General features: G+C 39.9%; 1 protein-coding gene across 1 annotated transcript in view; it reads right to left on the reverse strand.

Moving 5' to 3' along the window:
• The window catches only part of RHOQ (ras homolog family member Q), a 123796-nt gene that overhangs the window by 30811 nt on the left and 66570 nt on the right, over positions 1-26415 (reverse strand). The window contains exon 3 of the mRNA XM_053712253.1: positions 22193-22357. Within this exon, the coding sequence (XP_053568228.1) occupies positions 22193-22357 (165 nt within the window). The remainder of the gene's footprint in view (positions 1-22192; positions 22358-26415) is intronic.

The following is a 26415-nucleotide window of genomic DNA, read 5'->3' on the forward strand; positions in this document are numbered from 1 at the left end:
TTGGCCAAACATATTGCAAGTTAAAAAGAACGAATCAGGAAACACCTCCTCCAAATAAAATGGAAAAAGAAGACATTCCCTTATACAAACATTTTAAAGAAAGCCTTAGCATAAATGTATGGGTTTATGTAAAGTTTCCAACCATTGGAGAGGGGGCAACTTAGAGAAGAGGCTTCTTTATGTAGAATCAAACTTGACTTTTATTCTGGCCTGTACTTATCCTAAAGGTTTAAAATCTTATACAGAAATATTTCATTTGTTATAATAAAAATAGAAATTGTATCCTTTTTTTTTTAAAGATGATAATTGGAGTTTAATCAGTGAATAGATCACATGTATTGTACATACTAGTTTTCTATAGACACTTTTTATTACCCAATCCAAAGTTTTATTTTTTTTATCTTCTTTACGTTTACCATGAATAACTGAAGCATTTTTTAGTATTGGATACATTTATATATGTATTTTATAAAAAAAATTTACCCAATTTAATTTTTGTTATAAAATGTTACACACTATTTTTTCATATATGGTTTTCACCCGGTAGTTACATAATTTTTTTTTATATCCTTTCTCTAGTGCATTACAGTAACAATAAAATGGGAATAGACTCTTTTAAAAGGATCACCAAATATATCATAGTTCAATTTCAAATCCCATGAAGAATAAAACAGAACTCAATTTTCATTGTTTCGCAATAGCGGAATTGATGTGACATCACTAACCGCAAAATTACCGGATGCTAACTAATGAGATTGTTAGCGTTCCGGATGTAGCTAAATATGGACACCTAGGAATAACGCCATTCTTACACTATTATCTTTTATATCCTCCATCATCAATATTTGCTATATTGTATAAACATTTTTAAGGTTTTTCTAATGCATCATAGTAGGAACATAAAATGGGAAAAGATTATGTTATAAGAGGATCGTCAAACACCTCATAGTTTAATTTCCAAATCCCATGAAGTGTAAAATAGAATTAAGCAATTTTTGTTGTTTCATAATAGCAGAAGTGATGTAACTTACCAGAAGTGGCATCACCAACCGTGAAATTACAAGACCAGACTAACTAATGACAGACTGTTAGCATTCTGGATGTAGTTGAACATGGATACTCGAGAACAACACCACCATTGGAGGTTGACAACCCAAAACGTGGGTTGTAAAATGGCGGGAATTTTTTAAATCGAGTAAACAGTTTTCATTGGCAATGTATGACTATTTCAATCTTACATTTTAGAGCAGATAGTAGTCTTGAAAAAGGTCCTACACTTGGGCCAAAATGTGTCGACTGAAGACTTATTTGCTCGAGTTATCCAATTTATACACATGCCTTATGCTAAGGCTATCTGGTAAGCCTTCATTTTGATTTTGGGGTTTCTGCACTATTGTTTATTATCTTTTAGGCATCACTTCCATACACCTATTGAAGTTATTTACTGGATTCCTCTAGATTGTAATCAAGATTGATCCCCTCATCTAAAAAGACAACACCATATTCTGGATTCACTATTCTTCACATTTTTTGGTAACCATATATACATTAGTGGGATCATTCCAATTTATTCCACTTTGTGGCCACTTTTTAAATGCGCATATAGATTTGTATTTAGTTTTTTCTATGCATTTTAATATTTTATGTAAAATTAAATGTATAGATTTTAATTTTTAATTTAGTCTTGTACACAAAGTAGCCTCTCTAAGCGCTTCCCTCTTTTAGCCTCTCATCAGTAATTCTGATTGCTCTATCTTGGTTACGCTAAACTGGGTTCACAGATCTGGTTCAGATATCCAGTTGGTTTTTTTATCTTCACGATCTCAAGTCTCTCAACTTGAATGCTTGGAGATAGTACGTCTACATTTTTTTTTTACAAGTAGGTTTTCTTATGCTGTAGATGATTCTTTAATTTCACAAGATTTTTAAAACTTTTCTTAAGGTTTCAGCTGGCATTTCTTCAGAATCCTATTTTTTCTAGAGGGCTTAGGTAACGGTTTATCTGCTAGCTCTTTATAAGGTCAGATTTCAGTACTTTGTGTTATTTCACAACAAACTTGCTAAACTTCCTGACATTTATTAGTTGGGTTCAGGCATTTAGTCCAGGGATTAAACCAATTGCTCCTTATCGAAATTTGGTTCTAAGAGTCGATTTTGCAGGATTTTCATTTTGAGTCTATGCATAATTTGAACATTTAGCTTATTTTCTTTTTTTTAGCAATATCTTCTGCCAGAAGAGTATCTGAAATGATATTTATTGTGAGCCTCTTTATGTGTTTTTTCACCAGGATAAGGCAGTTTTAAGATTATTTTTTTCTGAAATTGTAGTTTATTCTCTTTGTCCTTTTCCATGACATTTTTACGAGAGGCGTTTTCATTATTTAGATGTATTGAGTATTTTAAATTTCTACACTTTCAAGCTTCTGAGGATTTTAGTCAATTTTCTAATTTGTTTATTCATGTCTTAGGTCCACGCTAAGGGCAGTAGGCCACAGCTGTTACTTTAGTTTCTTGGCAATAACCCTTTTTTTCACAAGGCTTACTATGGAGGCGAGAGTCTCCCCTAAAATAAATTATACTCCTTTTTCCACTTCTTGGGCTTTCAAAAATGGGGCTTGTATTGTTCAACTTTGCAAGGCAGCAACATGGTCATTCTTACATACCTTTACTCATTTTTTCCACTTTTATGGGGAGTTTTTTTGCTTCTTTTTAAAGCAATATTTGGTAGTAAAAGCCCCCCAAGCAGAAGTATCTGGAAAATTAGGTGCCTGCCTTTCCAAAAAAAAAAATGTATCCCACCCAAATTACCCTTGGACTCCACAGCTTGGGTATTAGTTCCCAGTAGAAATAGCTTGTGGACTCTCAACACCTTTAAGACAGACCTACATTTATGCTTACCTAATAAATTAATTTCTTTCATGGTGGTGAAAGTCCACAAGACCCTCCCTTTTTTGTCTAAATGTACGATTTATTTTCTGGCAGCATTTCTAGTTTGCACCTCATTTTCCCTGTGTTGTCATTTCCTATCTTTCTACTTCTCCTTTCTTGGCTATACATAAGACTGGCATACCAACGAGATGTAAGGGATTAAGTACTCAGAGTTTTGGCACTCTTTGCTTCCTCCTAGTGGCCAAGAGTTAAATTACCAGGAGTAATGGCTCGTGGACTCTCACCACCATGAAATAAATGAATCAGGTAAGCTTAAAGGGATACTGAACCCAAATTTTTATTTCATGATTCAGATAGAGCATGCAATTTTAAGCAACTTGTTACTTTACCCCTATTATCAAATGTTCTTTGTACTCATGGTATCTTTATTTGAAAAAGCAGGAAAGTAAGCTTACGAGCCAGCCCATTTTTGGTTCAGCACCAGGTGCTGAACCAAAGATGGGCTGGCTCTTAAGCTTACATTCCTGCTTTTTCAATTAAAGATACCAAGAGAAAGAAGAAAAAATGATAATAGAAGTAAATTAGAATGTTGTTTAAAATTGTATTCTCTGACTTCCGACGAGCGGGCTAAGCAGCAACAGCTCAGTTTTTGAGCTTCGTGGAAAATCTTATACTACACTGTAGTTACAACTATAAAAACTGAGCCAAGCATGTTTGCCCTTGACAGGGGATGTGTCTGGGCACTAGAAGAGCTGGAATCTACCATCCTTCCCCCACCAAAGTCCAGCACATGAGAAAAGTGTGGAGTGGCAGCAAACACAGCGGCTGAGGCAAACATCTTGGCCTTATCTGAGAGCAGAGGAGATTTTCAAGTGCTGACAGTGCGGCTACCTCGAAGTAGACTATTAGATCTGCTGGGCCCTGCTGACTCACCCTTGACACCCTGGGGAAGCTGTTGACTTTACCTGATAGCGGATCGATTGTGGAACAAAGACACGTGGCAATGTGAGCACCGGGTGACTTGGCGAGGTAGACTACAAGCTGGTAAAGGGCAGCGGTGGTGGATAGACGGAGCAGCGCAAGTGTTTTGACCATGGAGCAGGCTGACATTAGGCGGTTATACCGTCTGGAGGGGCTAACGAAATAAAGGCGTGAAACCTCAAGAATCATTCTAGCGCGCATCTGGCTCAGCGGTCCCCTGCCTCATCAAAAGAGCCTGTCAAACTTCAGCAACCTCGCAGCTCTAACCAAGGAGGCGAACCTATCAATGGAAACTGGTAAGGCACTACATTATCTTCACACAAGACGGCCCGCTTGCCCCCCCCTGCCAGAAACATCTGCAAAAGCCCTGTTGATGTGGGACGCCCTAAGCTAGACACAGAGGCCTGGAGGGATATATATAGGGACTATAAAAGTACACATGTGGGATACCCTGTGGAACTCGCATTGGGGATAGCTGGTTGCCGCAGCTATAGGCATTTATATCAGACTCTGCAAGATCATTTGAGAAGTATTATAGCTGATTATCAACAACATAAAAGCACAGCACAGACCCAGCTGTTGGTAAGGGCACTACATTTCCTTGACACAGTACGGCCCAATTGCCCTTTGCTGCCTGAAACACCTACAGAGGCCTTGTTAATGCATGATGCCCTAAGCTAGATGCAGAGACCTGGAGGGATATACAGGGACTGCTGCAACTATTGGCATATATCAGACTCTGCAAGATCGATTGGAGAAATATAGCTGACTATCAACAGCACAAAAACGCAGCACAGACCCAGCAGCTGCAGTTTTCTCCCTTTATTTTCCCGCAAGAACTTTCCAGCTAAGGGTATACTGTGGAGCTAACCCCTTTTGACATAGCTCTGTGGCTTGTTTTCTGCTATACCTGTCGTGCTGCTGTGAGAGCACATTTCCCTAATTCCTCAAAGGGAAGTGTATACACGTGTATTGTGGACTCTTGCTGATAAATGTACACCATATGCATTCTGCAATTGTGATGTAAGAGAACATTGTAGTGTTGTTGGTCTTTGTCTACTATAGGATATGCTTAGTTCTTTTAGATTGCCTGCCTATCAAATATTTGTCTAACTAATCGTATGCTTTCATTTACAGAGTAGGTGGTATGCTTTCCTGGGGTATAATACCCTTGGGTCAGCTATACCATGACGGGGTGGTGGGTTCTGATTTACTGTGTTTTACTAAATAGAACTTAGGTATATTTGATGCCCCTATTACTCTAACACCTAATTTTCCTGTGTATGGAGAAACATCTCATTCAAAATCCAATGGCGAACCGAAATAAAAATGCTGACCGCAGAGCCAAACTTGGAACAGATGCGGTTAGCCAGGCATTATCCTATGAATCCTCGCAGGAGGGCCATAACTTAGACCCACACCCTATTATTAAGCAAATCTCCACTGTATTTCTGCCCAAAACAGAAAACCTTCAAAAGGGGGTGGGGATACCCTGGCAGAAGACGTTAAACAATTTTCAACAAGGGTAACAGGCGGAGACTAGGATCTCTGACCTCTAAGACACACAAACTATTAGCATTGGCAAAATTGAATGACCTCGAAAATCGCTCAGGCGAAATAATGTTTGCTTACTAGGGCTGCCGGAATCTGTAAAACCAGCCGATATCCTGAAATTTGTTGAGACCACCCTCCCTTCGTTACTAAATATCTCATCTGAAACCCTACTGGGTAGTGTAGAGAGGGCACACAGAGTAGGTCCTGAGAGATCCGCTATGGACCATAATGCACAAGCCCGCCCTGTCATGATCAAATTCCTCCACTTTCAAACTAAACTTGCTGTACTCAGGGCATATAGAAAGGTGGAGGCTTTGTCTTATGAAAACTCTAGAATTCTGCTGTTCCAGGATTACTTTGTGGATTTGATGAAAAGGCGTAGAGAATTCTCCTCAATATGCTCTAAGCTCCACCAAGAGGGTAGACAGGCTTATCTACTTTACCCTGCTAAACTTAAGATAGCCACTCCTAAATTCTTTGATTCTCCACAGACAGCACAAGACTACTTAGATGTAGAAAATGGTTCAAGGAGCCCTGGTCATTCCAGGGGGGAGAGGGTTGAGGGATTGTATGGTGTTAAAAATATCTATGCTTTCTACACTACAGCTTGAGTGATGGCTTTAATGGTCATAACAGGGATGGTATTTCATCCTAAAGGGGGGGCTCCCCATAGTTCTGTCTTACATGATTATTATACATGTTTATTACTATGGTTATTGGTAATGTTTGAGTTAAGCCAACTTGTGTTAAAGTTTCCCCAGGTTAAATGTTATGCTTTGCTCCTATATCTCAATGAGAAATGTGAAATATGGAAAGAGGATCTGGATAGAGGCTCATTTGGAGCATTAGACTATGTTAACAGCTCCTTGCTAATTTTTTTATTTTTCAGACTCACTAATCTAGGGGTGATTTGCTGTTCAGGGGGGGGGGGGCGCCCCACAGATGTGCCTAACTGGGCCACTATTTAATGTTTACTAATTAGGTTCCTAATTATGACTGTGATATGCAAAATTATATTTAGAAAGTTTATTCAGGTTATGCAACTTATTACGCTCCTGTCAATGAGAAATGTGAAATGAGGGAACTATATCTTGATGTGGGATCACTTGGAGCAATGATACGTGTTTGTACTTACCTGACAATTTATCTGTTAATATTACTTTTCAGACTGCAATTACCTGAAACCTTTTGAGCAAGAGGATCCAGCTTGGAGGTTTTTTTTTTGTTTGTTTTTCCACCTCTCTCCTTTCGCCAGGCATACTGTATCATACTCTTGGAACGTGTGTGTGGGGGGGGGGGGGAGAATACATTCCCCCATTAAGAGGAAAACCATTCTTACACAATTGAGAAAGCAAGGCGCAAATATTGCGTTCCTGCAGGAGACACACTTGACCGACTTAGAACACGCCAAATTGAGGAGAGTCTGGTAGGGAGAGTTGAGTTTGCCTCTTACAAAAGTGCCAGCAGGGGGGTGGCTATATTATTTGGAAAAAAGCTAGATATTAAAGAAACGACGGTAGTAAGTGACCCGGAGGGACGATACATCATAGTCCAAGCCAAAATTGCTGACAAAACCTATACTATGTGCAATATTTATGTGCCTCATCAGGAAAACAAAGCATTTTGGGTCGACTTAATTAGAGTTTTGACCCCCTTTTTGGATACTGCTATCATCATTGGAGGTGACTTTAATCTAGCCCCCAACCCACAGTATGACAGGCTCAGGGACACCAGTTAATGTAGTGGTGGATCCCGCCCTAAGATTAGCAGAAAATTTGAATTAGAAGTTTTCCAGACTTGACATCCTCATTGGATGTGAGACACATATGGCGTAAACTTAACCCAGAGGGCAAAGACTACGTCTCCTGGGCCTCGCCCACCATGTCTCGTATTGATTTGTTTTTGGCCTCCAACTCCTTAATCCCCCAAATTATAGATGCTAAGATAGGGGAGGTGATGGTCTCTGATCATGCGCCCATAGGACTTTTTCTGGATACTCTGGCACCCTCGGGAAACTGATGAACTCTTAGATTCCCACAATACCTGGTTACATCTCAGGAGTTTCAGCAATATATGGTGGAGTGCTGGGATGATTTTTAGGTTTAATAATGCACAACATCTGCTGACTCCAGAGCTTTTCTGGCAAACGGCAAAGGTAGTACTTACGGGAAACATCTTGGCTTTTTTTGTCTCATAGAAAAAAAAACATATGCAGAGAGATTGGAAAGGCTGAGGGACGACCTGGCTGCTTCCTATGTTACTTATCGGAATGCGCCAACATGGCTGCATCATAAAAAGTACATGGCTACCAAGAAAGAGTATGATGCGCTTCTGGCTTCTCAAGCCTCTCAAACACTTAAGAACTAGGGGTAGGTACTATAGATACAGAGACAAATCGGGCAGGTTATTGGCTTCCTTGGTTAGCCTAAAAACGTCTATGTGGTTTATTGCCACACTTAAAGACAGGGGGAAACTTGTCAAGGACCCAAAACATATTGCTGAGGCATTCGCCTCTTACTACACTAAATTATACGCAAGCAACCAGCGTGGTTCAGAGGACACCTTGTAGGAGTTTTGGGACTCCATTGAACTACCGCCAGTATCAGAATAACAATTGGACAAGCTTAACGCACCTATTACTAGGGAAGAGGTAGATAAGACGATTATGTCTTTAGCCCTGGGTAAAGCGGCAGGCCCTGATGGGCTGCCCATAGAATTCTATAGAATGTTGAAACCACAGGTTGTCCCGGTGCTCACAGACCTCTACACGGGCTATTTCTCCGACGCTGATAAACTGGCTAAGACGTTTTCGGCTGCGTATATCACTCTTATCCCTAAAGCGGGAAAAGACACTCTTCTCCCAGAATCGTATAGGCCGATCTCGTTATTAAACTCTGACTATAAAATTCTTACAAAGCTTCTGGCAGAGCCTTAAATTTATTTTACCAGATCTGATTCATGAAGATCAGACTGGTTTTATGCTTGCGAGATTGTCAGTGGTGAATGTGTGCCGGGTGCTGCAGATACTTCAATACTATTGGAGCAAGAGTCAGTCAGAACCAGATGTGTCGCTCCTGGAGGCCTTCCTGCTATCCCTGGATGCAGAGAAGGCCTTCAATAGGGTTGAATGGAGGCACCTTTTTCACACTATGACCAAATTCAACCCATCAGGCTCTTTCCTCTCATTTATTGAGAATCTTTACTCCTCTCCTATTGCCAATATATGTGTCAATAACCTATTCTCTGCCGATGTTACTTTACAGTGTTGTACAAGACAGGGCTGTCCTCTGTCCCTGCTGCTATTTAACTTGTCCCTAGAACCCCTAGCTATTAAATTCCATCAAGTGTTCCCCGGCATTGATGTTGCAGGAGACCCCCAGCATCTGGCATTATATGCGGATGATATTATGCTGTTCGTGCAAGATCCCAAGATTCACATTCCATCCATTTTGAAGACGCTACAGGATTTTGGATCCTTCTCAGGATACAAGGCCAATATGCAGAAGTCAGAGATATTTTGGCTACATAAAAATAGCAAACAAGACCATAACTACCCGTTTACAATAGCAAATCAGATGATAACCTATCTTGGGATTGAGATTCATATGAATCCCAACAAATTATACTCCACCAACTTAACGCCTCTGTGTGCCAAACTGTGTAGTCGGATGAGGAGTTGGAAATCTCTTCCTATATCGTTGGCGGGTAGGGTTAGTCTCCTGAAAATGGTGATTCTGCTTCGCCTCCTGTACCCATTGCTTATGCTGCCCCTACTGCTTACTAACACTGATGTGAAATCTTTAAATTCTGCGATGCAATACTTTGGCGGGGGGGGGGCAAACCCCGAATATCTACTGATAAATTGAACATGACTTATCTTAATGGTGGCTTATCCTTGCCAGACTTTAAACTTTACAATTGGGCAGCGTTGGTTTGTCTAGTTTTAGACTGGCAGGTTGGTACACAACATTTCTATAGACCTAATTTAGAACGCACAGTACTGGGAGACATCTTCTTAGCATATCTACCACATATGTCGAAATCAGGGACAGCTAAATTGGTAGGTCTGAATCTCTTATATCGTGACCCAATGAGAGCGTGGTATCAAGCACAAAGATTTCTATGAAAGGGATGTTACAGCTCCACCTTTCTCCCTCTCGGTGATAACCCAGACTTTCCGGCAGGTATGGGTATGAAACCTTTTATACAATGGGAGAAAATGTGTTTGAAAAATGTCGGCTCGCTACTGAAGCCACTGACCCGTTCTCTGAAATCTTTTGCCTCGCTACAAAGAGAGTACAACCTCCCAAATAACCAATTTTATGCCTATTTGCAGATCCGTCACTATGTGGGTGCATTGAGCAGAGATAACCCAGATTTTTGGGAGATCTTGCTCTTCTGACTCACTCAATCCCTTTTCAAAATGGGTAGATTCTCGTTATCGGAAATATATCAAACCTTCTTGCAAAAGCGACTGCTGCAATTACAGCCGACCATCCTGACAGGGAGGAAAAAGAAGGGGGTTCAGGGAACTACATGGGAAGAAGCCCGGGAGGGTCTAGAAAAGATTAGGAAAGCCACTCTTTCTGCTAATCCGAGAGAAACACAAGCCAGGTTCTTACATAAGGCCTACTTAACCCCTAGAATATTGGCTAAATGAGAGGCCTAACAAATGCTCCAAGTGCACTGCAGAATCTCCAGGCCTGTCCGATGGTAAGACAGTTTTGGCACCAGCTACAATACCGGATTAACAAAAAAAATGAATATTCCAATCTCCCTCAGATCTAGTGATGTATTGTTCCTGAACTTGGACACACAATACAGACAGCACGACTCAGAACTGACTTTGGTTATTCTTTTAGCAAGGAAAAGTATACTAAAACACTGGACTGAGGCTACGCGACCTACTGTGACCTACGTTCGTAATATGCTAAAGGCACAACTGTTTGTAGAGCAGATTGACGTTAGGGTAGATGTCTGTAACAGGCTAAACTTATTTCTGTGAAAATGGCGCAGATTAATCTTAACTTTTGGGTTACAAGTCCAAAAGGCAGGTTCTCTCACCATTTCGACACACTAGTATCTTTTTGGAAGACTCCCTGCGAGGGGAGTGGAGCCACATAGTGTTCCCTTATGAAGAACAGAGGCATTAGGAGGAGAGAATGGAGAGTGGGCAACTGACCTTCCTCTCCCTTTTTTTTGATCCTCAAAGTTGCCTAATTGGATAAGGGAAGAATAAGGTAACGATAAAGGAAAAGGAGTATTTAACCCAGTTTGTTAACATGTTCCTATAGGTTAGGTTTAAATTTAGGCTGTTATTAGGTTGGGTTGGGGAATAGTTGAGAGAAGTAATCTTCTCTAAATGTAAAATATAAAATATGAGAGTTTGCTGAATGTGGAAGATATGAATATCATATACATATAGAAGACATATGTTAATATTCTGGCTCTAGAAATTTCTGATATATTAGAACTGTTTTTTATGACCATTGCTATGTCTGTAAATGAAGAGAAATTATCCTTTATTGTATTGAAAACTGTAATGTTATGGTCTAAGTATACACATGTATGCTCTCAATAAAAAGAAAGAAAAAAAAAAAAAAATTATTCTATACCTGAATCATGAAAGAACATTTTTGGGTTTAACGCCCCTTTAAGCTTCATGTCCTTTTTATTTGAATGCGTTTTATTATTGAGGTTTCCAGTTCATTTTCTACAGATTAATACAGACCATATTTTAAGATTTGTTTTTTACTTATATTAAAACGTGTTATTAAAAGCCCCTTCATCAAGCAAATTAAGCTCTGGAAATAGCAACCGAGAACTGAAGACCAGAAAGAACATTATATATGTATGAAGAGTAATCTCATGCCAGAGAATGCAGCAAGAAATTGTACAGTAATACATTGTAGCCTTTTCTTGCAAATAAAGCATTGTGTTTAGCAACAAAGAGCCATTAAGAATGTTGGGGTGCCAAATACACAGACTGCTCAGAAAGGTGGTTTGTTTAACAGAGCAGTTAAAAATTAAAAAAAAAAATAAAATTAACATTTGAAAAGCTAAATTTTGGTTGCTATTTGTTGAACACACACACGTAAAATAATATTTAACAGAACGGGCATACAGCACCATCATCAGCAGTTAATGCATAGAAAAAAACAAGACACAGAATACACACTGATCAGCCAACTTCAGTACAAAACTCCCTGCAACTGTAGCTGGTCACCATCTGTGATGATCAGTTTGCATACGAATGTGCCGCCTAGACTGGTGTTTCTCAACTACATTATTCAAGTAACCCCAACAAGCCAGATTTAGGGGAAATGATAAAATGGATGGGTTGGAGCAGGTTAGTAACCATGGTTACTGGTCAGCTGATTATTTCACATGTGCTCTAGTCAGTGGCGTATTTAGGTTTTTGTGCTGCCATAGGCACTTACAATTATGCTGCCCCCCCCCCCCAAGTTTTAGGCTGTTTTTGGCCATAATATTTTTTTGGTCAGGCTATAATGTGACATTGAATGCAGTATTTTTGGAACATTGTAAATGAATCTGTAAAATCCTATTAGCGACAGCCATTTTTCAGACTTTTTTTTAGGTTTTTATATGTAGACATGAAGAGTCCTGTGGAAGCAAAAATTTAACAGCTAATGCAAATGTAAACAGTAAAACTATGTTCCTATTTCTCATATCAATTACTGCCATGTAGAGACATATAAATACAAAAAGAAAATATTCTGTTGAGCCTGAAAAACCCACCTGTGGTTTGGTTAGGCATATTTCTACAAAAATATTACCCTAAAATTGAATCCTAAGGATTGATTTAATCCAAAACCACCTGTACTGCCATTTTAATGGTGCAAAAAAAACTACAATTCCACTACACTTTTCTTCTCCTAGGTTCGCACCATCTGCCTGGAAACCCAATCCTGCACAATAAAACTTTTCTTTTGAATTCCTGTGTCCCACACAACCAGTCTGCTGAGAACCAGATCCTGTACAAATGATGTTGCTTTTGTAAAGCCCCAGGTCTCTATAGTGGCAATCAGAACCATTCTGCACAATAACACTGCTCTTTTTAACCAGTGAATATATACAGCGGAAAGTTGCCCTACTCCCACACATGCTGACTCTGCCCATAGAACACCTATGCACCCATATGCTTTGCTGGGTATGATCATGCTATAAAAATATTGCAGGGTTCAAAATAAGAAAATAAGCTGGCAAAGAGATCTGATTATGCATGGTATATACATAAGCACAAGCCACACTCTGTGACAAACATATCACATTTCTGCAGTGAGATGTAATAAATGTGCAGGCTGCAGCACAAACAGGGCTCCCTTTAGCACACAGGTTGCCTTGGTAAATATCAACCATCTTTGCCCCTCAACAGATCACAGGATCTACCATTAACCTTCCCCCGCGGGCGGCTTCTCCTGAGCACATCGCTCTCTCAGGCAGTGACACCCCCAGTGCCTTATTTCGCATCTTCACGCTAGCTCTAATCAGTGAGTAAAGTGATGTCCGCAGTCATGTTTACTCCGGCACAGCCACGTAATCACCTATAGCAACTGTCACATCTCCTTGGGCGTGAACGGGTCAGCGTCAATCCAGATCCACAATGCAAAAGTTCATATCTCTGAGTTAGTAGCCAGAGGTGAAAGGCAAATTATATGCGCACTGTAACACAGTTATTAGAGTGTATTTGTGGTGTGCACTGTGCGTGCTCTACTATCCGACTGGAAATCCCCCAAAAAATGTTAAAAATGTTAAAGTGCAGAAGCGGCCGGGGGCAATGTAAAAAAGTGCTGCCCCCCCAAATTTGCCGCCCTAGGCAGGGGCCTTGTGTGCCTAGGCCTTAATACGCCCCTGGCTCTAGTTAAAAGGGACAATACATTCAAAATATAAAACTTTTATGATTCAGATAGAGAATGCAATTTTAAACAACTTCTCAATGCACTTCTATTATCCAATTTACCTTGTTCTGTTGGTATCCTTTGTGTGAAAAGCATATATAGGTAGGCTCAGGAGCAGAAATACACAACAGACCTAGCTGCTGATTGGTGGCTGCGCATATATACCTCTTGTCATTGGCTTACCTAATGTGTTCAATAGTCCCAGTAGCACATTGCTGTTCCCTTCAACAAATGCTACAGAGAGAATGAAGCAAATTTCAGAAGTAAATCAGAAAGTTGTTTAAAATTGTATTCTCTATTTGAATTTTGAAAGAAAATTTTTGGGTTTCATGTCCCTTTAAGATATGAACATCTGACCTGTTAGAGAAACTTGAGGACTGAAGTTGACACAACTATCAAATGCTTTACACAAAGGATGGAGCAATTGATCTGTGGAACAAACTAAGACTGCTTACAATAGTAATAGTACTCTTTAACCTCTGCAGAATCTACAGAAATATTGCAAACTACATTTTCACAGGCCCAGGAGTGCTACCTTAAGTAATAATAATAATTTGCGATTTATATAGAGCTTTTCTCCCTGTGAGACTCAAAGCACTTTACAAATATACCAACTTAAGACATAAAAGTTAGGAGTTTCTGAAGGTCAGATAAGTGGACTGAATGCCTGATGGAAGAGGTTGGTCTTTAGCTTTTTTTTAAAAAAAAAAGTCTGTAAGGACAGTGCCTCTCTGATTGGGCACGGTAAAGAGTTCCAGAAAGTAGGGGCAGCGTGGCCGAATGCTCTGGAGCCTGAGTTTGTCAATATTCTTGTCACTGAGAGGAGGGATGTGTTGGCTGACCTAAGTGAGCGGGATGGGATGTAGGGTGTCAGGAGCTCTTTCAGGTACTGTGGGCCTTGGTTGTTTAAGGCTTTAAAGGTCAGCAGGCCAATTTTAAAATATGTTCGCTATTTAATTGGAAGCCAATGCAGGGAGTAGAGAACCGGTGTTATGTGGCAGGAGCGAGTTTGATTGGTCAGTAGCCTAGCTGCTGCGTTTTTAACCATCTGAAGGCGATGGAGTTCTTTTTTTGGGAGGCCCAAGTAAAGTGCATTGCAGTAATCTAGCCTAGAGGATACAAATGCATGGATTAATGTTGGCATAACATCCGGTGGAATTAAGTGTTGTATCCTGGCTATGTTTTTCAGATGAAAGTAGGCAGATTTTATTACAGAGGAAATCTGCTGTAAAAAAGATAGTCCAGCGTCAATCAGCACTCCGAGGCTTCGTACCTTTGCTGAACTAACGAGTTCAGAGCCTCCAAGCTCCAGGCCAGTTGGGTTATCGTGGGATATTTTTGATGCCCGGGGTCCCCTCACCAAGAGTAACTCTGTTTTGTCCGGGATCACTTTGAGACAGCTAGCATTCATCCATTCTATGAGGTCTGTTAAGCAACTGTTTATGCAGCATGCTGGGTCTGTAGTATCTAGAGCAAAGGAGAAGTAGAGTTGTGTGTCAGAGTAATTATGATACCTTGGGCCAAGTCGGTTAATGATGTCCCTTAGTGGTAGTAAGTAAATTGCAAATAGCATGGGAGACAGGATGGATCCTTGTGGAACTCCGCAGGCCAGTTATGTTGGTGCTGATGAGCTTGATTCTGATATTACGCTCTGATCTACCAGCGAGGAAACATTTAAACCAGTTAAGGACTGTGCCTCCTAGACCACAGATGTGCTGCAAGCGCTCTATTAGAATCCTATGGTCAATGTTGTCAAATGCAGCTGAGAGATCCAGGAGGATTAGAATGGAGTAATCACCTTTGTCTCTTGTCATGAGGAGATCATTTAGCACTCAGACTAGCGCTGTTTCAGTGCTGTTGTGGCATCTGAATCCTGACTGGAAAGGACCGAATATATTCAGGCATGATAGATGGGCTTCCAGTTGAGTTGCCACTACTTTTTCAATTATTTTCCCCAGAAATGGGAGGTTGGATACTGGTCAGTAATTAGTCATGCAGTCTGGGTCTAATAAAGGTTTCTTTAGGAGTGGTTTTACCACAGCTTCTTTTAGAGGATCTGGGAAGTCTCCTGTTTTTAGTAAACACTGCACTATTTTTGTGAGGGCTGGGGCGAGTGTTTCAATGCATCCAGATATGAGCTGAGTTGGAGCAGGGTCTAAGTCACACGTAGTAGAGTGCAATTTTTGTATGGTGTTTTTAACTCCATTTATATCCACACTACAATGGAATGTCAGATTGCCAGACTGGGGATATCTGGCATTCCATTGTAGTGGTTCTGGTGTGTAACTGTTTGGCCTGCTGTGATAGCGGTTCGGATTGTGAAATCTTGTCTCTGAAGATCGCAAATGCTTCACATTTATCCTGTGAAAAGTTGGTGGGACTAAGCATGCATGCTGGTTTGCAGAGCCTTTCTACTGTGCGAAACAGTTGCCTGGGTCTATTGTGGGAGAGTGCAATTTTGCGTGATACAAATGAAGATTTTTTCTGAGTTATCTTGGATTGATATTTATTCAGATGTTTGGCAAGAACGTCTTTATCCTCTGCATCATGTGTTCTGCGCCACTTTCTCTCAAGCTTACTTCCTGTTCTTTTCATTTCTCTGATGGAACAATCAAACCACGGTGCATTGTTGTGGGTTTTGACAGTGCGTATGCGAGTTGGTGCAATTCTTTCTAGGGTGTCTCATGGTTTTGTTGTAGAGTCTGACTAAGGAGCTGGGGTCTTCGCAGGTGCCCATTAGTTCACTAAAATCCATATGTGATGCTACATCCAGTGGTGTCACCCCTTTTAATGAGCAGTGTTTGACCAGGTTCTGAGGCTGGTGTCTGGTTGATTGTGATACAGTGGAGAAGTGAATGGAGTAGTGGTCTGACCAGGTAACTGAGTTTACAGTTACTGGTGACAGACTGGAACACTAGATCAAGTGTATGACCTTTTCTGTGGGCAGGAGTGGTGACGATTTGTGTAAGCCCAAGCAGGGATATGGTGTTGTCAATGCAAGTGTTAAGTCTCCTAATATAAGCCATCTGGGGTGTTCAAGGATTAAACAAGCCAAAAGGTCTGGGGGTTCCTGAAGAAATATCTTCCCATCTCCTGGGGGTCTGTATATTAGCAGTATTCGGAAACTTCTCTCTATTGAGAGGCTGGTGGCTATGCATTCAAAAGATTGGGTTTTGTGGACTGATATTGGTCTGGGATTTAAGGATGATTTTGCACAGATCATAACTCCGCCTCCCTTGCGATCTTGTCTCGGGCGGTGGAACACCGTGTAATTGTCAGCTATAGCTGCCTCTAGAATAGACCCTGCATTTTCATCTAACCATGATTATGTGATGCATGTTTCAATAAGGTCAGCAATAATAGCGGTTTTGTTCTTTATTGATCTGGCATTGCATAGGATTGCTCTGATAGGACAGTCTTGGGATTCTGAGTTTTTGCTCTGTACTTTGGGGACAGCGTTTCTAATGGGGATCACACAAAGAGAATTTCTTGATTTGATAGAGCGTTTTTTGTGGCTTTTAGGCTGGATCACTCAATTGGGCGTGGGGGTGGACAGGGTGATGGGGCAGCTGTGATAGTGTCAGGATATAGAACTTGAAATTTTTATTTTCCTCCACGACAGCCCCTGTCCCTTTGAAAATGCTGAGTGATTTTAGGGTAGCCACTAGTGAGGGACGCGACCGCTTATTGGGGTCTTAGGGAGTGCAGATGTGAGGGCGTATAGGTGGTCATTCCCTCTGCAGTGAAGGGGTTAAAATAGCTTCTAGTTTTTGTAGGGATGTTCGCAGTGGGGGCTGGTTACATTGCCCTGCTCTATAGGATTCAGGGCAGAGTGAGGTGTGAGATGTTGCACTTCAGACTGCATTGTAGATAGATAAGAAAGCATGCAGGTGTTTTAAAACCAATGTGTTTTAGTAAAATAGACTTCATCGATTAGTTTTTCTTGTGTTTAGAAATTAAACTTGAGCATTGCTAAATGGATGATAAAATCCAAAAAACAATTTGTGCATGGGTTGTGTCTGTTTTCTTTTTTTTTAGTTTAAGTGTACCTTGTTTGTGGTGTTCAGCTGAAGATATCTCTTTCTAGAAGTAAGATGATCCGGTGGGAGTATATTTCCATCCGTTGAGTATCTCACTTTAGTAATGCCATCCGTTCAATATTTAGGAGTCTAGTTGTGAGTTATGTGGAGTCGATATTGGTCCTTGAAATAATTGTGATGAATTTTGAATGTAAGGAGGTTAAAATTAAGACAAATCCTGGAGAAGTCAGGAGCCTGAGGAAAGTGTGGCAGCCAGCAGCGGCGCCTCCCCTATCAAGTGCTCTGTACTTGTGTGACATCATATCCTTGTTTAGAGCAAAAGTGAAAATGACACTTCAAAAAACAGACAAGTGAACATAAATTGTAAATAGCCAGCAGAGACGTTTGTCTCTTAAGCCTTAAGGACAAGCACAGTACCCTGTTCGATGGCTGTGTCCTGGGCTGTTATAGTGACAATACTGCTCTATATGCATGCCTCATGAGTGAAGCATTGCAGATATAGTGTAATGAAGGTCAGCCCAGGATAGCAATCCAGGGACAGGGTGTCCCTGTGAACCCATGCTTGTCAGTGGGGTGCCTCCACTACAAGATACATCATGCAATCAGCCTGTATCTCATGCTGTTGCTGGTTGCCTGCAAGTGAGGCTATCCAGCAACAGTGCAGTAACAGCCAAATATGATTATTACTGTGTATTCAAATCACTGTGACAGCCAGTCACAGTTATTTTATACTTAAAGGGGAGCCTAGATACTAGCATGCTACAATGCATGCTGCCATTACGCTCACTGGAAAGTTTTTAGGCAGTCCAGTTATATCCAAAAAACTGCCCCATAGTCTTGTGATCACTGTGACAGCCAGTCATAGTGATTGCATGTCAAAAACAACAAGCCATTGTTTGCAAACAATGGCTTGTCTTGGCCCCTCCCCTCTTGTGAACCCCTTTATGAATCATAAGGATAGAAAAAAAAAAACACACAAAAAAATTTATATTGACATTCTGCCCTTGGTGATAAACGGGTTAAATATAAAGTGTCAAAATACCTCTAGGAAAATACCACAGGTGTCAAAATTTTACAAAATATATTGTTATTCTTTATTTATAAAAGCGCCAACACAAATTCTGCAGCGCTGTCTATTGATACAAAGATAAAAGTACAACGGTGATGCAACATTTTTAAGACACAGTACAAAATGTATCAAACAAATACAAGGGGAATTGAGGGCCCTATCCCCATAGAAACGTAGAATCGAAAAAATATATACTTTTGTGTAGCAGGTTTGGATTGGATGACCACTATTAAAGGGACACTAAACCCAATTTTTTTCTTTTGTGATTCAGATAGAGTATGCAATTTTAAGCAACTTACTAATTTACTCCTATTATCAAATTTTCTTCATTCTCTTGGCATCTTTATTTGAAATGCAAGAATGTAAGTTTAGATGCCGGCACATTTTTGGTGAATAACTTGGGTTATTCTTGCTTATTGGTGATAAATTCATCTACCAATAAAAAAGTGCTGCCCATAGTCTGAACCAAAAAAAGAAGCATAGATGCCTTCTTTTTCAAATAAAGATAGCAAGAGAACGAAGAAAAATTGATAATAGGAGTAAATTAAAAAGTTGCTTAAAATTGCATGCTCTGTGCCCCCTCTCCCCGCTTCTCTTTGATGTTTCCATTGAACCCCTAGCAATTTGTATAAGACAATTTCTTGAGGGTATAAAAATACATAATTACGAGATAAAAATTGGATTATATGCAGATGACTTGCTTTTGTATGTGGCTAACACTAAAGTGAACATTCCCAAGCTGATTTACATAATGGATCACTTTGGATCCTTCTCTGGATATAAAGTGAACTTGACAAAATCGGAAATATTCTGGCTTAGGAAGAACGCTACATCTCTTTTAAATATACCTTTCCGGGAGGTCACCGACTCTTTTAAGTATCTGGGGATCTGTATTCCGGTTAACTCTTCAGATTTATATAATTTTAACATTCCACCAATATTGAAAATTATTAGAGATAAACTTAAGTCATGGCAGAACTTACCTATATTAATTTCTGGTAGAATCGCACTATTTAAAATGGTTCTTCTCCCAAAGTTGCTTTACATTCTTCAAAACACTCCGATAATTTTATTAGAAAAAGATATTCGTACACTTAACAGTTCACTTATACAGTTTTTGTGGCAGGGGAAAAGATCAAAGATTTCCCTTATCAAATTGTCAATTTCAAAGGAATATGGTGGACTTGCACTACCAGATCTAAGGCTTTATAATCTTTGCTTCTTGGCACGGATAGCAATTGACTGGATTTTATCCAATAATTATGTCTTAAATAATGAACTTGAAACAGACGTTTGCACCCCGTACCTCCCAATAGCATTATTACACTCTGTAACAAAAGAAGTACCTGCGGAAATTAAGAAACTGAAAACAATCTTTAACCCACTTAAGACATGGCATAAAATCGCCAACCTCCTATCAATTAATGCTAAGGCTTCCTCTTATCTGCCCTTAAGAGGAAATCCAAAATTTCAAGCAGGCCTTAACTCGGCTGTCTTTAAAGGATGGCACAATGCTGGCCTGAGTAAAGTTTATCAAATAGATGGGAATAGGGGGTGCATTAAAACGTTTCAGGAATTAAAAACGGAATTTAATCTATCTAACAAAGATTTCTTTGCTTATCTACAGGCAAGGCATTTTGTCTCGGAAATAACTAAGGAAAGGGGCTGGAGCTGGGGACTAGGAAAACTGGAAGACTGGCTTGTTTTAGCCAGGAATGGACATATGTCCATAGCTCCTTGTTATCTTTACCTTAATGCTAGTAAAGGTCTTCCAATTTTATCCAAAATGGCAGCGGATTGGAACATATTAATCCCTCAGGGCAATGTTGAACCAAAGCTGCTTCAATTATCATTAAATAAAATTGCTCAGGCCACACTTTCCGCTACCTGGCGTGAATCACAGGTTAAACTTCTTCACAGAGCTTACTTTACACCTGGGAGGGGCCTCAGATGTGGCAATTTTGAATTTAATAAGTGCCCCAAATGTGCATATCCTGCAGCAGACTTATCGCATATGTTCTGGGCATGTCCTAAAATAAGAAACTTTTGGCTCAAGCTAGAATACTGGCTAAAAACTGTTTTAAAGATAGCTCCTGTGACTTTAACATTTTTTCAAATAGTATTTTGTGTAAATGGGGGACCTGGTAAGCAAGTTAATGAAAAAGTAGTAATTTCTTCTATTCTGGCTACCAGGTATCTAATTTGCAAAAAATGGAAAAGTCGAGCACTTCCAAGTATTGTTGAAGTAAAGAACTGCATGAAAAAACAATGCATACTTGAGCAAAGAGATACAAATATAGACAATGAACAAGATATAAGGAAATTTTTTAGCGAATGGGCAATATTTTTAAAGATATTTCCCACTACTGAAATAAATCATATAATTTTTCCATTTCGACACTCAGAAACAGTCCTGCTAGGAAACTGGTAGGTGGTTGAAGGGAGATGTGGAGGGAGACTGGGTAAAGGGGGTTTCCCTTTTCCCCCCCCCCCTTTTTTTTTTTTTTTTTTTTTTTTGTGTGTTTTGTTCTGTCTTGTGTTTGTTTGTTTGTTGATTTGTTTTGTTGTTTATTTGTTGGTTTTAGTTGTTTTTTTTTTGAGAATAAAACAAAAAGCACCAACAGAGTATATTTACATAATTAATAGAGGTTAGTTTTTTCCAGATTTGGATTGGTCTTTTCATTTCTTTTATTTGTTTGTCTATGTGAATATACATTATGCAGGTATTATTACTATTTTTGTTTTTTAAGGCCTCTTTTACGGCTTGGAATGGATAAGCCAATGATGTGTTTGTATTATATTTACTCTGTTGGATTATAAATAAAGAATTAAAAAAAAAAAAAAAAATTGCATGCTCTATCTGAATCGTGAAAGAAAAAAATTGGGTTCAGTGTCCCTTTAAGCTTAAAGTCCAATCATAGCAAATTTTAGCATGCAACCAGTAATTCCTTCTTTTTAAGATTTTGGCCTATAGTTTCTCATAAACATAAATATTCTTCATGGAAAGTGTTTTTCAAATTATAGGTATAATAACCTTATATGGTGCAAACCCTTATAAAAAATATTCCTTCAATACTATAAGAAAAAGAGAGAATAGGACCTGCAACTGTTAGTCCTATAAAAAGACAGGGAATACAGCACTCCTTTAAAAATGTCAATAAACACTTTTTTAATTTTTTTTAATACAGTTCTATACTCCTGAACTGAGACAAAGTAAGCACAGACAGGTGTAGTGAAAAGAATCATCATATTATACACAAAACTCAACAACACCCAAAGCAGTCATTCTAAATGCAAGCACAGACCTCCTATATGCGTTCAAACACTGCAAATCACAAACCTAAGTTCCTATAAAATTACTTGGAAACCTAGACATATGTTGTATTTCTAAAAACATGACAACATAAAGAACCAATTTGGAGGTATTTTTCTTTAGCTACAGTAATGAAATGGCTATAGAGAAAACTTTTAAAAAACTGTATAATAATAATACTGATGATATGGGCACATTAACAAGAGAGGACATCATTATGGAGCAAAAATGCCAAAATGACCTGTGTCATTTAAGAACCGAAACTGGGGAAACTTTTGCTCTTTGTTAAAAAAAAAAAAAAAACTAACACCACCACACACTCAACAGTAACACAGTTTCAGTTGATTGATGGCAAATTTTGCTGAGTTCTGACATTAAAGTAAAACATCCAAATGTGAAACTCATTCTATATAAATTAGTGGCTTACCTGTGTCCCTACTAATAAAAACGGTACATTTGGTGCATATTCCTTTAGTTCAGGGACCCATTCTTCTTTCACATTCTGAAACGAAGCCGGATTTACCACAGAGAAGCAAATCAAAAACACATCAGTCATGGGATAGGACAACGGTCTTAAACGGTCATAATCTTCCTGGAAAGACAAAGTATGATTAATGCTCAGCTGAATTACTGTAAAGATGCCCTTTAAATAGAGATTCAGCAGATTATTAAGCATTGGAATATTTTTAAACTAACATTGTGTGTTAGACAGAAAAGAACATTAATGAGTTGAGCCATCCAAATCAATTTGATGAATAGATATTTTATACATTTCCTGTTTATATTGTTAAAATAGATAACTGTTAAAAGATCTTTTAGTGTTGATGTAAGACTAGTAACCTTAGATACAACAGTCTGTTGATATATCTAATAATATTATTATTTGTTACATAAGTTATGGAATAGTAAAAAACTAAAAACCTTTATGGTATAGAAGCCATATTGAAACGACCTTGTATTGCACTTCAACAGGCTGTCAAGATATCTATGATGATACGACAAATACTACCTACCTGAAAAAGTTCAGCATCTATAACTAAATCACTGGTTTCTATAAATAGTAACTTACAATTAATTCTAGGTAAAGATACCTGTAATACTTCCCACAAGAGGCAAACCTATGCATACAGCGTAAACCCTAGCCCCTACCCACAAAAAAAAGCCTATTGTAAATCTCTGAAAACAACTTTTTTTAATTTATTAATGTTTAAAATGCTGAAAATTCTTTGTTAGCTGAATTAAAACTTAAAGAAAAGCAACTGTCTGACATTAGTTTTTACTGCTTTACCCAGAAGGTATTTTTTGTCACTCTCCATGGCTATAAAACTGTGTTAGTTTGTTATGCTATGGCACTGTGTTACGACTGCTTTGTCAAAGGATTTGTTAACACATGGGTTTAGAGGAATGGGTGAAGCATGACCCATCAGTGAAGTTCAGAGAAGCTAGTACCATTTGCCTTAGTGGTTGTCAGGAACGCCACTGACACTACCGCCTTCAAGTTCACCCTCCCTATTCCTAGCCGCTAGTCGTAAGGTCGAGGGATTACCGAAATGGGACTGACAAAAACATAATTTATGCTTACCTGATAAATTTATTTCTCTTGTGGTGTATCCAGTCCACGGATCATCCATTACTTGTGGGATATTCTCCTTCCCAACAGGAAGCTGCAAGAGCATCACCCACAGCAGAGCTGTCTATATAGCTCCTCCCCTAACTGCCACTACCAGTTATTCGACCGAAGACAAGCAAGAGAAAGGAGAAACTATAGGGTGCAGTGGTGACTGTAGTTTAAAAATATAAAACACCTGCCTTAAAATGACAGGGCGGGCAGTGGACTGGATACACCACAAGAGAAATAAATTTATCAGTTAAGCATAAATTATGTTTTCTCTTGTAAGGTATATCCAGTCCACGGATCATCCATTACTTGTGGGATACCAATACCAAAGCTATAGGACACGGATGAAGGGAGGGACAAGGCAGGCGCTTAAACGGAAGGCACCACTGCCTGCAAGACCTTTCTCCCAAAAATAGCCTCCGAAGAAGCAAAAGTATCAAATTTTAAAAAAACCCATGTGGAAGCTACCGCTCTAGTAGAATGAGCTGTAATACTTTCCGGAGGCTGCTGGCCAGCAGTCTCATAAGCTAAGCGTATTATACTCCTTAGCCAAAAGAAAGAGGTTGCCGAAGCCTTTTGGCCTCTCCTCTGTCCAGAGTAGACAACAAAAAATGCAGATGTTTGACGAAAATCTTTAGTAGCTTGTAAATAAAACTTTAAAGCACGAACCACGTCAAGATTGTGTAAAAGACGTTCCTTCTTCAACAATCTCCTGATTGATATTTTTATTAGATACCACCTTAGGTAACAAAACAGGTTTGGTACGTAACACTACCTTATCTGCATGAAAAATTAGATAAGGGGAATCACATTGTAAAGCAGATAACTCTGAATCTCTTCGAGCCGGGGAGATAGCTACTAAAAACAGAACCTTCCAGGATAAGAGCTTAATATCTATGGAATGCAAAGGTTCAAACGGAACCCCTTGAAGAACCTTAAGAACTAAATTTAAACTCCAAGGCGGAGCAACAGTTTTAAACACAGGCTTGATTCTGACTAAAGCCTGACAAAAACGCCTGCACGTCTGGAACCTCAGCCAGACGTTTGTGCAAAAGAATGGACAGAGCAGAAATCTGTCCTTTTAAGGAACTAGCTGACAAACCCTTCTCCAATCCTTCTTGGAGAAAAGATAATATCCTAGGAATCCTGACCTTACTCCATGAGTAACCCTTGGATTCACACCAATGAAGATATTTACACCATATCTTATGATAGATTTTCCTGGTGACAGGCTTTCGCGCCTGTATTAAGGTATCAATGACCGACTCAGAGAAACCACGCTTTGATAAAATCAAGCGTTCAATCTCCAAGCAGTCAGCCGCAGAGAAATTAGATTTGGATGGTTGAAAGGACCCTGAAGTAGAAGGTCCTGCCTCAGAGGCAGAGTCCATGGTGGAAAGGATGACATGTCCACCAGATCTGCATACCAAGTCCTGCGTGGCCACGCAGGTGCTATCAAAATTACCGATGCTCTCTCCTGTTTGATCTTGGCAATCAGACGAGGGAGCAGAGGAAATGGTGGAAACACATAAGCCAGGTTGAAGGACCAAGGCGCTGCTAGAGCATCTATCAGCGCTGCCTTGGGATCCCTGGACCTGGATCAGTAACAAGGAAGCTTGGCATTCTGGCGAGACGCCATGAGATCCAGTTCTGGTTTGCCCCAACGTTGAATCAACTGTGCAAACACCTCCGGATGGAGCTCCCACTCCCCTGGATGAAAAGTCTGACAACTTAGAAAATCTGCCTCCCAGTTCTCTACTCCTGGGATATGGATAGCTGATAGATGGCAAGAGTGAATCTCTGCCCATTGAATTATCTTTGAAACCTCCAACATCGCTAGGGAACTCCTTGTTCCCCCTTGATGGTTGATGTAAGCTACAGTCGTGATGTTGTCTGACTGAAATCTGATGAACCTCACTGCCGCTAGCTGAGGCCAAGCCTGAAGAGCATTGAATATCGCTCTTAGTTCCAGAATGTTTATTGGAAGGAGTGCCTCCTCCTGAGTCCACGACCCCTGAACCTTCAGAGAGTTTCAGACTGCACCCCAGCCCAGAAGGCTGGCATCTGTTGTTACTATTGTCCAATCTGGCCTGCGGAAGGTCATACCTTTGGACAGATGGACCCGAGATAGCCACCAGAGAAGAGAATCCCTGGTCTCTTGATCCAGATTTAGTAGAGGGGACAAATCTGTGTAATCCCCATTCCACTGACTGAGCATGCAGAGTTGCAGCGGTCTGAGATGTAGGCGGCCAAATGGAACTATGTCCATTTGCGCTACCATTAAGCCGATTACTTCCATACACTGAGCCACCTAAGGGCGAGAAGTATAATAAAGAACACGGCAGGAATTTAGAAGTTTTGACAACCTGTCCTCTGTCAGGTAAATCCTCATTTCTACAAAATCTATCAGAGTTCCCAGGAAGGAAACTCTTGTGAGAGGGGATAGAGAACTCTTCTTTTCGTTCACTTTCCACCCATGAGACCTCAGGAATGCCAGAACAATGTCCGTATGGGACTTGGCAATTTGGAAATTCGACGCCTGTATCAGAATGTCATTCTAAGTAAGGGGCTACTGCTATGCCCCGCGGCCTTAGGACCACCAGAAGTGACCCCAGAACCTTTGTAAAGATTCTTGGTGCCGTAGCTAACCCAAAGGGAAGAGCCACAAACTGGTAATGCCTGTCTAGGAAGGCAAACCTAAGAAACCGATGATGATCTTTGTGTATCGGAATGTGAAGATAAGCGTCCTTTAAGTCCACAAGAGTCATGTATTGACCCTCCTGGATCATAGGTAGGATGGTTCGAATAGTCTCCATCTTGAAAGATGGGACCCTGAGAAATTTGTTTAGGATCTTGAGATCTAAGACTGGTCTGAAGGTTCCCTCTTTCTTGGGAACCACAAAGAGATTTGAATAGAAGCCTTGCCCCTGTTCCTCCTTTGGAACTGGGTGGATCACTCCCATAACTAGGAGGTCTTGAACACAATGTAAGATTGCCTCTCTCTTTAACTGGTCTGCAGATAATTGTGAGAG

The sequence above is a fragment of the Bombina bombina genome, chromosome 4 (genome assembly GCF_027579735.1).
Source record: "Bombina bombina isolate aBomBom1 chromosome 4, aBomBom1.pri, whole genome shotgun sequence".
In the NCBI taxonomy this organism is placed as follows: Eukaryota; Metazoa; Chordata; class Amphibia; order Anura; family Bombinatoridae; genus Bombina; species Bombina bombina.